Below are 15760 nucleotides of genomic sequence, written 5' to 3'. Positions count from 1 at the left end.
TCTAGATGGCAATTCGAGAAAATTGTTAAGCACTTGGTTATACTGCTCCACGTTCTAAGCTACTGTGTGATGTTAATAGGATGATCCCCTTTACAAAGGGAACAAGGTTTGTGTGTTCTTTGTTGTTTTGATTTTTTAACACTAGAATTATATGTGGTGTTTTATGCATCGGATGACATCTGTACACAGGATAAGGATTTTGGCAAATACTTCACTGTGATTGGTTGCTTTCTGATATGCGATTTATAATAAGCTACTGCATGTTTTCTAACAGTATCATTTCTCATCTGTAGCCATTTGTGGTATCTTGTCGTCTTCTTAATGTTTTAACTTACAGTTTCTTACCTATTAACACAGATGACACTGAAATGTGTCAACTTGACGGAAGATTTGACCTCATGGGCTTTAAACTGCCTTGCATGTTATTTTAACATGTTTGATTTTGATTATGTTAACTGCTGTCTCTTTTTCTCTTAACTGCAGACCAAAACAAGGACGCTTACCTGAGGAGAATTAGTTTTTCTCCTGATTAAAAAAAAAGTTCTAATCTATAACCTTTTCAGTCCTCAATCATTATCATTAAAATATATGCATGCAGAGGGAAATGGGTACAAATATTTAACAAGAAACTGATGTGAAAGTATCGCTTATTTTTTCCGTACAGAATAAACCTTTAACTCAAAAGCTTTCAAAGCTATGCCAAGCTAGGCCTGACCTCCCCAGAAAATTGGTTATTATGTAACTCTAGATTTTCAACAGGGCCACTTCGTAAACAAGAGTATGTAACAAACAGTACTTTTTAAAATTCAAATGTTATTTTATTTATTACTGGTTACAGCTGCAAAACAGCATTAGCACTTCCTGCTCAGCATTATTTAAGCTTGCAGTGTAATGTATTAAAACGAGGAATTTCCACAAAACATAGAGTACATTTATTCAGTGGATAGGACTGTGCGAGTTAAAATAGTATTACTGAAACAAACCCAATGAACTGCTGCAAGTGAAAACGTTATTAGGTTCCCTGAAATAGAACCATTACCGCATAGGTATTTTACCTATTAAAGACCCGAAACCTGAATAAGATGTATCAAAGCCAGTTGATGAGCCTGTGACGCAGTCATGGCCTGTCCCAGAGGACAAACACACTGCGCTCAGACCTCAACATCATTTTTCCTTCAAGCCTGCTGCAATCATGGAAGCAGCGACCCTGAAGGTTAATGGTTACATTTCTATTTCAGGGAACTAGGGTTATGAGAATAACCTAACGTTCCCTTTCAAGTACGAAATGTATCCATTGCTGTATGAGTAAGTTTACCAAAGCCGTCATAAGGGCAATATTGCAGAACGACTGGAATGCTACAAGACTAAGCTGCAAGGAATCCCAGTAACAAGTAGCGTGGGCTAAAAATTGAGGGAGAAACTGTATTGTAAGGGTCGACTGAGAAGCCGCCCTTAAAACTAGTTCAAAACCCAGGGTTTTCAGGATCCACAACATTAAGTCTATAGAACCTAGTAAAAATATGGGGAGTAGCCCACACCGCTGCATTCCAAATGTCCCTGACAGATGCCCCTGGTGGAATGGGCAGTGAGCTTTTCTGGAGGGGGCAAGTTGGCCAGCTAATAGGCAGTTCTGACCATGTCTGCTATCCACTTGGACAGCCGCTGCTTAGAAAGGGCTTGGCCATGGGACTTAGCCCCATAGCAGACAAAAAATTGTTCGGACTGCCTTCAACTTTTCGTCCTGCCAACGTAATATAGCCCCTTTCAAAAACTGCTCCACCAGGAAGTGAGCTCCTGGGGAGACTGAATCAATTTTGACAGGTCAAGCCGAAATGGCTTCCAGACCTTTAACGTGGAGCGGGATTTCACCTCGTCAAAAAGGTCCTGCAAAAACTGCAGTATAACTGCCATGGGACAGGTAGTGGGGTCAAACCCACGAGGCAGACACCATGTCTGAAAAACACCCAACTTGTACCCGTACTGGGAACGTGTGGCAGTGTTCTGGCATTCTGCAGGGAGTCAATGACCCTATGAGAAAGTCCCCGACAGCTGAAATGAGGAGGCAGGCACCTCTCTAACAGAGAGTGATAGGGAAGAATGGTGTGCAGGAGTAAGGGACGCAGAACGCTCTGTAGAGCTGCGGGAGTCACGTTTCTCAAGCATGCGCTTAGAGAAAGGTACACAATACTCGCAGAAACTGTGGTTTGTCAGTGTCTCCTTGCCGTGCTTTGGCCCCAGGCATGAACAGGCAGATTGGCCTTGCATGTATCGCAGGGATAAAACTCAGGCATTATGCAAGAAACAAGCAATGCAGTTTACAGTACACAGATGTACAGGTGCTGCCTCAATCTGCTTATAGACAGCAGCCGGACGAGACAAGACCGGTTTGGTACCGGACCGGGGGTGTGAGCACTGGTCGGTAGTGGGACATGTAGGACCGGGTAGAAACCAGGTCGGTTTTGTACCGGTTCAATGACTTTAGCATTGGGTCAGTATGATATGGTAGCGGGTTGGAACCAGGACGTTACCGGTTCGGTGACTTTAGCACCTGGTCGGTTCTGTACCTGTTCTGAGAGTTTAGCACTGGGTCAGTATGGTACCGGGTTGGTTCGGTTCGATACCAGTTCGGCGACTTTAGCAAGCCCGTATCGTCCGGGTACTGGATCAGCACCGGTGCAATAGAGGTGCAGTAATCTTGTCCCAGTTCGGTGACCTCGGTACCGTATGGTATGGGTCCACTGGTTCACAGTTACCTCGGGTAGCAACGTAAAGGGATAACCACTCAGTCAGTACTCACACGAAACTGAAGGAAGCCTGCTTGTCAGAATGCACTAACAGCCTTCGTAATGGTGATGCTACAAAACGGCATCAAGATACTGTGGGAGAGATTGCAAGCAACCACAACTGAAGCAAGTATCTTGGTCCTGCACAGTAACCCTGAACCCAGCAGCTGCTGTCACTTTACAGAATGAGAAAAACAAAATCTCAACAAAATACAGTAATTGTAACAATAACATAAAATCTGCAAACCGCCTCGTAATTTTAGCGCAAGCCAAAACAAGAAATAAATAACTCCATCCGGAACTACTGCAGTCAATAGTTCCGGCTGGAGTTAACATAAGTCAGCCAACTTATGTTGCTTGATCCCTGGGAACAAGTGACCCCAGCCACTGGCTTCACACAGGAACAAGGCCACAGTGGGATGTAACAAAGAGGCTGTCATGTACAAATACACGTAATTAATAAAACTATTACAGCTATTATTTTTAATATTGCATATACATTGTGTAAAACACAATAAATGTTAAATATACAGCAGAACAAGTATCTTATCTGAAACAGCTCTCCTGTCAGATTAGTTCTTGAGAGGAAAAATGGCACTGAGGTCTTTCAATGCAGTGTTTTTATGTGCTCGGGGGTGGGCCACGACTGCATCACAGGCTCGTCGAGCAGCTTTGATATATCTTACTCTGGTTTCGGGTCTTAAGGAGGGAAATACCCATACGACAATGGTTACCGTTAGTATTTGAAAGGGAACTCAACTCATTACAATGCATGATATTTACTCCAGACCATTGAAACTGCTCCTTCATTGAGGCAATGTCAGTGTCCTTTAGGTCTATTGGCCACACACTGGACAATACGATAAGTGATTATGTAAATAATAATAATAATTTCAAAATACTGCAAGCTTATATGACAAAGATAAATCAAAATTGCAAAAGGACATTTTTTATCATCAAGTTTATTTTTTGCCCAGTATAACGTAATGGATTAAAATATTGGAGTTCATAATGATGAAGAACATCTGGGAGTTGTAGGGTACTATCGTAGACAGTTAATATTCTTAAAACAATAACCACGTCCTATTATAATGTATAAACCTGTTTTCAATATCACTCTCTGAAAACTATAACGGATTTACACGTTACAACAAGCCAAAAAATAGATCACAAAACAGTCTGTTCAAAGTTCATAAAATCGTGTTTGTTCAATATGAGTGAATGAATCAATACTGGGAATCTCTTCTTTGAAAGATGGTATTTATTAAGCATGCAACAAAATACGTTTTAAACTCGCATTAAAACATTACAATAATAACTAAGGTTTTATACAACAATTTACCAGAGAAACATTGGCACATACTAGAAATACAAATTAGATTAAAGATTTAATTCAATTTAGTTTTCTGTTAAAATATATAATATCCATGACATTTGCAATATATTTGTGATGACAAAGACTATATAATGTACAGAGTGCATTGTCATGTTCTGTACTGTACTTGGTGTGCACAATAAATTGTAAATATGCTTTAAAATCTTGGCGGTGGTAAATGTTTAGTACTCATCCTGAAGATTTGTGTGTGTACAAATAATCATGCGTTTATTGTTTTTTTAGTTTTAATCACAAGTCCTGCATCATTAATCCGCAATCCGCTATCCATCTGCTCTGGCTTACATAAACTGGAAGAATTTCACACTTCAAGCCACATATCCAAATAACAGCTCCCCAACCACCATCACAATTTAGGGAACAGAACAAACAGAAAACTAATATAAGTAACAGAGCACACTAAAATTGCTCCAAGTTGAAAATGAATAAAACAGTGGTTATCAACCATTTTGCAATCTGATGATGAACTTACACTTTGGAGCAAATCACTGCAGCAACAAAGTCTCAGAGGCTGTCTAAGTGAGGCCTTATGTGCACTGGAAACATATTTAAAATACATTTCTGGTTCAAACAAAAACCGATACATTTTGTAACAAATATCTTTCATGTCGTTTTTGCATTAAAAACCAGAGGCTATACATCAAGAACACAGTTATCATTCCCAAAAAGGTCCTGCCAATTCTCACCTTTAAGTGGTTTTGAACCGAACGTATTGATTAAAAGCCAAAAGAAAGATGTTAATTTCACATCCACAAAGGCACAAAATGTGGGTTCCTGTGTTTACTCCACAGTAAACAACCGGCAGCCAACTAAGGCCTCGCACACACTAGGGATGTAAATATCGTTTAATAAAAAATCTGTTTAAACTATTTGATTTCTATCGGTTAACCATTTAACCAGTGTAACATGAGCCTTGCGGCTCAGGTTCGTTGGCCCTTTAAAAGTACAGACCCAGACACAGAACTGCACAGTGAAGCACTGTCGTTACAAAACAAAAATAAACAAACAAAACAAAAACCTAGCTCTCATTGCACACTCACTACACATATGCAGGTCCCTGACTAACGTGCAGGAGAGCTAAGCTGTTTACCTGACATATAATTCCAACACACAACACTTTATTACAAACAGTATATCCTACTTACAAAGTGACTGCTCGGACACAGAGTACTCCTTCCCATGTCCTTCTACTCAGCAGCCATGAGCAGACTAGCTGCCTCTCTTAAATACCCTGCACCTGGTTCTAATTTAACAATAGCTACCAGGTGCAGGGGATAATTAATAATAAAACAATTAACAAAACCCTTCCCCAATTAACAAAACTAATCAAACAATTACATTTCCACAAACTAACACAAAACCACACATTTTACTGCAGGGAGGATATCAACCCCCTCCCCGCTGTGCTACACCAGTTACACCGTCACACTAAATACCCTTTAAATAAATACCCTTTCCACATATATTTAGTCATTGTCATGGATTGACATTTTTTTACCAAACATAAAAAGAGCCAGCTTAGAGCACAAATCCTCTTTAATTGCATCACGACTGTATCACATTGAGGATATGTGTACTGGTACACCTTTTAAGTTTCTAGTATCTCCTTCATAGTTAATCTCGATCCACTACAGGGGACACTGGTTTCACATAAAATAAAACACCATTTAAAAAAATAAAAATACACGTTACTATCTGTGACAGAGATCGAATGATTCTTGGTGTTAGATCTCCTTCCCAACCTGTGAGGGCACTGAGTAAAGGGAACAGAGTACCCTGGACATGATGGCCCGACAGTTCATTCCCAGGGTTCAGCGGAAGTTGGTCATCTAGAAAGGGGACTGAGCTAAGGTACACTAAATCATTGACCCAGAAGGTTAACGGTGTGGCACCCGCGGATTGGAGGAGCGGGTGTGCTCGTTAACCAAGGGGTCATGGTTGACTGTATATAAAGGGGACGTAGTGAGGTGATCTGTTCTTTGTGATGGTTATGCTAAGAACCGAAAGTACCGATACTGTGATTATAACCGTGAATGTTTCGTTTGTTTTGTCTGTCTGTCTAAAACGCACTGTTTGTTTGTTTATTAAGACTAGACGGCTAACACGATCCGGAGCTGTTGCCCACGGCCAGCGCTAAACCCGGACAACCCTGCACATTGTATCACGGATAAACTGTACTTCACAGCGAGCACTACAGCACGCACTTTGGACTGGTGACGGTGTTTGTATCTTGTGTGTGTTTGTACTGGACTATTTATTATTGTGTAAAGGACTGCAACTCATAATTATTCCCCACGCAATACACATCACTGTGTATTGCCAGTCCTCCTATTACTCCTCCTAGGATGTGAATTCTAAACATTGTGGATGCATGTGTCAAGCAGAATCATACGAATAAGATGGAGTAAACACCTGAAATAGCAATTTAGACAATAGCTAATAACAGATACAAGGCTTAGAGAGCATTAAAAGCAAGGGAGAACAAGTGGGTCTTGAGAGTTGATTTGAAGCGAGTGATTGTGGGAGCTGCACGCACTAAAGCTGGGAGAGAGTTCCAGAGAGTGTGGCACACTTTTACTTTTGCTTGGGTATAACCAGCAGGCCTGAGTCAGAGGACCTCCGCTTGCTTGCAGGGACATAGCAGGTCAGCAGGTGATGAACAAAAATGTCACCTGTTACCACAGAGCAGCGGTTCTCAAACTTTGCTGCACTGTGACCCCCTAGTTGTAGCAATAAAAATGACTGTGCAATATTTTACAGCCAACAGTAAAAAAAAAAAAAAAATTATAATTACAAATGCTTCTAGGCTGCCAAGGTTTACACGATCGTACCACAAGGACAGCTGCTTGATCCAGCTTTCGGTTTTGTCAGTGAGAGAAAAGATAAATATATCTCGTCCCTGGAGTGATGTGTTAAGAATATTGAAGCGATCAAAAATATCTGCCAGGTAAGCATGCAAAGCAAGCCATATAGCTTGCTTTGCATGCTTACCTGGCAGATACTGTGAGCTGAGGACACCCTGGCCGACCTAAGCCTTCCCCAACCCGGGCGGTGCTCAGCCAATTGTGCGCCGCCACCTGGGAGCTCCTGTCCACGGTCAGCAGTGGAATAGCCTGGACTCGAACCGACGACCTCCAAGCTATAGGGCGCATCTTGCACTCCACGCAGAGTGCCTTTACCGGATGCACCACTCGGGAGTCCCTCACCTTAATACGGTTAAAGTACGCACTCAGTTCGGCTGCAAAAGGCAGCGACAACCGCACTAGTTAATCCTGTTTGGAACAAGTAGCGAGTTCGATTATTAATTCAGTTTGGTTAGTTAATGTGCAACAACTGTGTGTGTGTGTGTGTGTGTGTGTGTGTATTAAAACTGCACTAAAACAGCCACAGTAGGTACACGAGTGCGCAAGTAATGATGTCATCGTTTATCAAACATTTCCATATGATAAACATGGCTACCGACCGCTGACTCACTTAGTCCAAAAAGAGAGACAAACAAATGTATAAATGTTTGCTCTGAGGAAGGGGTCCAGGCTACACTAGATGGCAGCAAACAAAATTAAATTTAGCAGTGCATTTATAAAAGTATTTAACAGTGCAGAAAAAACAAAACGGCCTCTCCGTTGGCTTTGCAGAAAAGAGCATAGCTGCGCTTGACAAGCTCTCGATCAATTACGCACTGTACTTTCTTCCATAAACAAAAACACAGCTTCCATGCTGCCGCCACACAAACCTATCGAATGTTGTGTAATGATGGCCCGAGTTCAGTAGTTTGTTTAAACAGGGAGTGCACTCACTTCAGTAATGAAAGGTGTGTGTGTGTACAACAAACAACCACAGCGAGTGCAGTCTGTTAATATGGTTGTCGCGCTAACAGCAGTGTGTGTGTACGAGGCCTAAGTAAGCAAAACTGTGAATTGCATCCGCCCGCATATCCTCTGTGATTTTGTTTTATTTATGAATTAGCCTTTATTTATTCAGGCGTATAACCAGAATAGGCAGGCATGTGTGTGTGTGTGTGTGTGTGTGTGAGTGAGAGTGTGTGTAAATTAGTTTACTTGGATTTACAACCCACTTAGCAGGATTACATTCACTGTATTACTGTAAATTATCAAAACAGATTCCACCCAGGTTTACCACCTTCCCTAATTCACACAGCTCACAAGCACTTCGCTGCCACTCATTTGTGTTCTAGAGCATTAAACACACACACCCGACCACATGAAGAAGCCCATCACTCCACATGGGAAGAATAATATGGTTAAGATGGTACTCTCCCACTTAGACTACTGCAACTCCCTCCTGGCTGGCCTCCCTGCATCCGCCACCCGTCCGCTCCAGCTCATTAAGAACTCCGCTGCTCGCCTGGTGTTCTCTCTGCCTCGCTTCTCCCATGCTACTCCACTGCTCCGCTCACTCCACTGGCTCCTGAACACCGCTCGCATCCAGTTCAAGACTCTTGTACTAGCCTGCAGATGCCTTGACCAGACTGCACCCAGCTACCTCCAGACCCTCATCTCTCCCTACACCTCCACTCGACCTCTCCGCTTCTCCTGCACTAGAAGTCTGGCTCTACCTCCTTTCGCTCCCCTGCCTCCAGAGCCCGCTCCTTCTCCACTCTCGCCCCACAGTGGTGGAATGACCTTCCTTCAGATGTCAGGAATGCCCAGTCCCTGACCACCTTCCGGCGCCTCCTCAAGACTCACCTCTTCAGACAGCACCTGTAACTCCTCTTTTTTTTCCCCCTGGACACTTATCACTCTACCTTAAATGCGCTTTACTTGCTCTTATCTGCCCCCTATTTTACTGCATTTAATCCTGCACTTTAGAGTACCGTAATCTGTCAAGTGTTATTTAATCTGTAGTATTTTGTATTTAATTATATCCTGATGCAACTATCACTGACACTGTTATCTGCTCCATTATTGAATCATATTCTGTCATACTTGTACTTGCTAGAACCAAAGTCATTGTATTTATCTTGCTCTTAATTGTATTATTACTTGTACTGTGATTCTTGAAATGTATTTGTTTACGACTATAAGTCGCCCTGGATAAGGGCGTCTGCTAAGAAATAAATAAATAATTAATAATAATAATAATAATAATAATAATAATAATAATAATAATAAGCGAAAGAATGCTAATCATTAATTGACTGAACCTGTATCCGCAGGCTAATGCATAAAACATAAACAAAAGTAAAACACACATGTCTCTGTTTCATATTCTGCTAAAGATCTTTGCACAGATACATTTTTTAGATTCCAATAATTCTAAGCGCTGAAACCCCATTGAGCAACTTAATATAAAAACAGTCCTGCCATTAAAAAGATGGATTGGTCACAGCTCAGTATCACGTTTTAACGGGGGTAGGGGGGTATATCAGAATATCCAGCCAGAAAAAGACATAAACCATGACAGGAAGGATTTATAGAACACCAAGCTACTTACTGATGTGAAGGCTAGGAGTTCTTCTTCAGTCAGCTTGTGCACAGGACTGTTCTTCTGGAAATCCATACTGAGAACACAGAATACATATGTAAATCTATACAGTGCAACAGCACAGGCTCACAAGGGCTGATGTGCTTAAGGGTGTGCGCTCAAGTGTGGTTTAATGTGCTTCTGCAGTTACATTGTATTTGAGGCTCCTTCAATTCTGGTTCAAGTTCAGGCACTTAAAACTAGAAATGTTATTCTAAACTGTTAGCTATGCATCATACTGTCTTAGTTAGCTACCTTTATGTTCTGTCAATTACTACTGGAGAACACAAGCTGTATTTTTTTATTTTCATTTTTTTACATTTTAAGTACAATTTTCAATTAATAATTTAAAAAAATACATATGTATATTAGATTGGATTTTCCAATCTCTTAGGAACTGAATTTACAGACATGGGCCGAATGTATTATAAAAATCAGCAGGGATTGCTTTGAATAAGTAAGCAATAACACACAAGAAGGCGTTGGTTGTTTCAGTACAATTCCAAGCCATTTGAGATTGTTGTTTTATAAATCCTTCCTTGTATTAGTACAACCCACGCCTTCAAGTGTGTTACTGCACTTTTAAAAATGTTTTTTCTTTTCCTCACATACAATCCCTGTGCAGTTAAGGGCCAACGCAACCACAATCAACCCCGGTTTTAGAAACTGTTGATCGGCTGCATTCAGTACTAAACCCTGAGGCTTCAAAGGCACTCCTGCTGCGGCCAGCCGGATCAAAATGTTGGGATTTTAAAGGAAAGGTATCCAAAGGAGACTGATTGACAGTTTAAATGTGATTCCATTCACTTTAAGACAGTGTTAAGAAGAGCACTACACACAACAGGACAGGTTAAAGTTTGGACAAAGGAAGTGCTGGTAAAATCAAAACAAGTTTGGATGACGTAAAAATCACTCATGGAAATTTAAAACGATATTACTTAAAGGCTTTCACAGCATGGTTTGGTACAATACACAAAAATAGTTTTTTTTTATTTTTATGTTCCCATGGATAGTTTAGATCAACTTAATTAAATGATATTGTGGTCCTTAACCTCCATCAAAATATTTTATAGTTCTACAGTGCTCTTCAAAATGAGAAAAGGAACAGCTCCATGTGAAAAAGCCAAAACGTCCTTTACAGTAGTAAATGTGCCAGTGCTATTCTGGCTGCAAACAATCTTTAAAATAAATTTTAAAAAAGCATGCACATCCAGAGAGATGAGGAGGAGTGCTACATTCTTTTATATCTATGTGTTTGTTTATTTATACTTAAAAAAAAGCAATCAAGTTCCCCTTCCAGGTTAATAAAAAACAATCCTTGCTGTCAGATGTGGCTTTGGCCAACGGTCAAATTTTTTGTGAAAATGTGTTAAAATTCACTTGTAGAGCTGGGATATTCTGGATATCTGAGTATGAAAACAGCTTGCCCCTAACAGGCCACAACCCCTTAAAAGATATAAAACCATAAAGAAAACCCCATCTCAGCACATCGTCTCTGGTCTGCTGGACCTTTCAGGGTTTAACAGCCGATACCTGTAGTACAGTACTTCCTTTCCTGCTTAACTGTTTTCCCAATCCAGACAATATGTCAGGAACATCTATCACCAACAAAAAAAATGATCTAACTTTCAAAACTGCCTTACAGTGGGTTGGCAAGCTTATACAAAGCCTATCAACATGCTTGTTTGTTGTCAGGGTCATTTGCAAGTGAAAGTCATTTCACTCTGGTGTCTGTTGGGAGACACGTGTAAGAGTTTTGGTGGTCTTAGCCTAGTTACTAGCGGGCAACTACAGTATAAAATACAGTAGTTTAGGCTAGATCCAGCATATGTACTAATGTTCGTAAATACTGCGAATATTATATATATATAAGCTTTTGCATGGTTGTATACTTTATAATGTTCCCCAGAGTGTTCTGAAAAAAAAGACATCCTTTGCATGATGCTACTGTATAAATTTGATGTTTAGTGAATTTTTATAGCAAGAGAGTCAAATACAGCCAAAAAACACCTGGTCTGGGGGGAGCATCCCACTGAAAAATGGTCCTGAAAGGGTTAAGACTTACATTTTATTAAAAAAAAATAAAAAAAATTAAAATATATTCCACGCAGAAAATGTACGCAAGCACTCATGTACATGGATACTAAACAGAGAAAAGCATCATATTATTTTATATAAAAAGTTATATTGTTTTCAGCTTGCAGGAATATACACTAGCCCTGATGCTGTTTAACTTGCAGGAATATACACTAGCCCTGATGCCGTTCAGGTCATACTGTTATGTGACAATCTTTAAAACATAAATTATGTAAACAGAGATAAATTCAAAGAAAATCCCATAAAGATAAATACATTTCTCTCACAAGGAAACATCTATCTCTGATGTATTCCTGCACAACCTACCATGTAATGCATACTTTTGACAATCCTTTCCAGAGTGTTTAGACCCACTGTAGACATACAGATAACCTAGGTCCTAGTTTAAACATGTTGTAATGTTTAGTTTGAGGCAAGAAGGTATAAACTTCTTAGAGAAGTCCACGGCAAGGAATCATCAACTCACTCAGTGTGAACTGAGCAAAGTAGACAGGTTCAATCTCGGTGACAGAATGACTTGCTAGTATCCACATCACTCACTGTCCTGTGAGAAACTTGTCAGCATGCCACAAAAATCTCCCTGTTGCGACAGACCAGGGGTTTGAGCTGAGAACAAAAAGAGCTCCAGAGACCTGCTGCAAAGAGCGGGTTCCATGAAAATCATTTTAACTGCAGCATTTATATTACGACCATTCAACTCCACCTGCTTCAGTATTTTACTGAGTCAACAGAGTTTAAAAGGTCAAAAAGTCACATGATTTCTCAAATAAAAAAAAACAAAAAAAACCACACAGACCTGAAATACAATTAATAAAAAATATATATATAAACCTCAATGTCAGATTAACAGAACCATTGAGAAAGATTGCACAGATTTTAAAACAAAAAAAGTAACTTGAAGTTAGATATCTTTTAAGTTGCCAAGATCAAACTAAGACGGAAGGGAACTAAAAGACCATTTATCAATGCTCTGCTGGGCTTTATATCTGTGTTTGAGTGTCATTATTTTAGCAAATTTTAGAGTCCTTCACAAAATACTCCTTCAAATACTGATTACAGTTTAGTAAAACCCATATCTTGCACCCTTATAAACAGGAAAATAAATGCTTTAGCAAACAAATATGAAGTATTTCACTAGGAATACAATCATCTCAGGGACAAAAATAAAAGACTGGATTGTTTTTAAAAATCCCTTTTTAGCTGGTCCACAACTGTATAGTGTTCTATACAAACAGCTTGTTTCCTGAAAAGCACAGTATAAAAAAGGTTTAAAGTACACTGCCCTTATGCAGAAGAAACACCAGATCCACTCCTGCAAGAGAAATTAAATGTGCAGGTGTCTTATTCTTGTAGCATGTGCTGGCGCTTTCCGTCCTGAAATGTATTTCTTTCTAAATGTCTTCCTGAAGAGCTGGCCTAATGGGACCAGCTCTTCAAAGTCTGTCTGCCCTCAAGCCCTGTGTGGCCACCCAGGTTAAGGCAGGGCTTTTACAATGCGTGGCCAAATAAGGAGGGTTTTTTTTTTTTTTTCCCCCCAAAGGATTTTTAAAATTTTTTTTTTTTTTTTTCTGTTCAAACAATGAGGTTGAACAGTGCTCCCACTGATTTACACACCAAAAAAAAATCCATGAAATATTGAAAATATTATTATCATAACCCTGGTTCCCTGAAACAGAAATGTAACCATTAACGAATGGGTATTTACCTAAAGACCAGAATCCTGAATATTGTATATTAAAGCTGCTTGCAGAGCCTGTGACGCAGTCGTGGCCCCACCCCCGAGGGAACAAAAGGACTGCACTCAAAGATCTCAGCGTAATGTTTCCTTCAAGACTGCTGCAATCATGGATGTAGCGACCTTAAAGGTTAATGGTTACTGTGATAGGGGAGTGTGGCAGAGCAGGGCTCTGCCCTTGTAAATATTGGCAGGGATGGGGTTAAATTCTCCTCCGTGCCCAGGTTTATTGTGTCAGGTGGGAATAATCAGTAATCAATTAGCACCCAGCCACCTGACATAAAAGGAGGCCTCAGCTCCTCAGTAGAGAGAGGTAGCTGAGGAAGCAAGTGTGTTTTTCTTTGTGTGCTGGTTTTTTGTTAATTTTGCTATCCAGTGAAGGCAAAGCTCAGCCTAGAAGCCTTATTTCTGTAAGTTTTTACTTTGTGTTTATTGTTTGTGTTTTAAAAACCTTTTGTTTGGCCCTCGTGCCTGTTTATTTTGTGTTTTTTTATTTAATAAAAGTATTTTGTTTGAACTGCAGTCTGTCTCTGGGCCTCATCCCTTGCACCTTCCTGTCACAGGGAGACCTGTCACTGACTTCAGAGAGCGTGCATACCGCTGCAAGATTAGATGCTCCACAGGAGACGCAGAGCTGCAGGCTCGATGGGTCGGGATGCCTCAAGGTCCCCCTGTGCCTGACTGAGCAGGAGCTGCATCAGGATTGAAAAACAGAGTCTCCTGGGCCATCATGCCCCGATCCTGTCTGATTTTGTGATGGTGTACAACAGCTGCTTCAGCCACTGGTGTGCCAAGGCATCTATTCCCAGCAGTTCCCCGTCTCCTATTATGGAGAACCAAAGGAGTGGTTGATTCCTGGGAGGCAAAAAGGTGTATCTCTGCTCTCCCGAACCTCTCCCAGATAAGGCTCACCACCTCGAGTTGAAGCCTCCACTCTGAGCTGCTGGGCACTCCCCTTAAGAGAAGGTCCGCCGCCCAGTTTGTCACCCCGGGCAGATGTACTGCCCACAATGAGAGGAGGTTCTCGTGTGCCCAGAGGAAAAGTTTGCGGGCAACACGATGGAGACTGGGTGACTGGTGGTTGATGTAAGCCACCACTGTTGTGTTGTCTGTACGGACAAGCACATGTCTCCCTTGAACCTCCTGCAAAAATTCTGCAAGGCTAGGTAAACTGCCTGCAGCTCTAAAACACTGATGTGGAGACCATGCCAAGGGAGGTTCCACACACCTTGCATACCCCCGGCCATTCCAAACGCATCCATGGTAACAACCTCCCTTCTGGTGACACTGCCCAACGCTACGCCTAGGCGTAGATGGGCCGGCTGTTTCCATCAAGACAGTGCCTTTAGAGAGTGGTGGGACACAGTCAATAGGCAGTTGCGGTTCAATGTGGGCTAAAAAACATTGCTGTTGAACCAGGCCTGCAGAAGGCGCATGTGCAGTAGACCCAATAGAAGGGTCTAGGAAGCTGCTGCCATCAGGCCCAGTTTCTGGAACGTTATTACCGTAAGCGCTCTTTACAGCTGAAAGAGCTCCAAACAGACAGCTATTCTTTGCACTCTGCCGTCCGACAGTGGCCAGCATGGCCCCAGAGCCCAAGCACACTCCGAGATCGCAGGCTGTCTAGGAAGGCGTGAGATGGCTCTTTGCATGATTCACCATAAGACCCAACCATTGAAGGAGGTCGGTGACAAATTCTGTGTGGGCCTTTGCCTGTGGTGGAGACTGTGCACAAATGAGCCATTCGTCCAGATAATCGAGTACTTTTGATGCCTTTGAGTCTCAATGGGGCTGAGATAGCTTCCATGCACTTCGAGAAGGCACGTGGAGCTAGGGAGAGGCCAAATGGCAAAAGACATGGAACTTGTACGCTATTCTCTGAAAGGCGAATTGCAAGTACTTACTGTGCACTGGTTTTATAGGGCTGTGGTACTATAAATCCAGAAGTCGAAGGTTTGTTCTGAGGCCACCATCCCGCTTGGGCACTAGGAAGTACCTAGAGTAGAACCCTTCCTCCAACTGGAGGGGGTCTATCATAGTCGGTCAGAATGGTAGTAAGCACCCAGATGTCTGTGGTGCACTGACACCAATAGTCCAGATGGCTCCCTGACAAGGGGTCCTGGGCCTGTGGCAGCAAACCCCTAGGTCTTCTGATCACCTCAGAAACCCAGCACTGCTTTTTAGGGCAGGCAGCATCCTTGAAGCAGCTTTGAGAAAGGGGCACAAAACACACAGAAGCTGCGATTAGCCAGTGCCTCCTTGGTGTGC

At 41.6% G+C, this 15760-nt stretch overlaps 1 protein-coding gene across 1 annotated transcript in view; it reads right to left on the bottom strand.

Moving 5' to 3' along the window:
- ttc27 (tetratricopeptide repeat domain 27) overlaps positions 1-15760 on the bottom strand; it is a 130204-nt gene that overhangs the window by 67079 nt on the left and 47365 nt on the right. Inside the window, exon 9 of the mRNA XM_034003595.3 lies at positions 9631-9697. Coding sequence (XP_033859486.3) covers positions 9631-9697 — 67 coding nt within the window. The remainder of the gene's footprint in view (positions 1-9630; positions 9698-15760) is intronic.

Source organism: Acipenser ruthenus, chromosome 5 (assembly GCF_902713425.1).
Source record: "Acipenser ruthenus chromosome 5, fAciRut3.2 maternal haplotype, whole genome shotgun sequence".
NCBI classification, from domain to species: Eukaryota; Metazoa; Chordata; class Actinopteri; order Acipenseriformes; family Acipenseridae; genus Acipenser; species Acipenser ruthenus.
The sequence above is the reverse complement of the archived record's forward strand: the minus strand, read 5'-3'. Positions and strand labels throughout refer to the sequence as shown.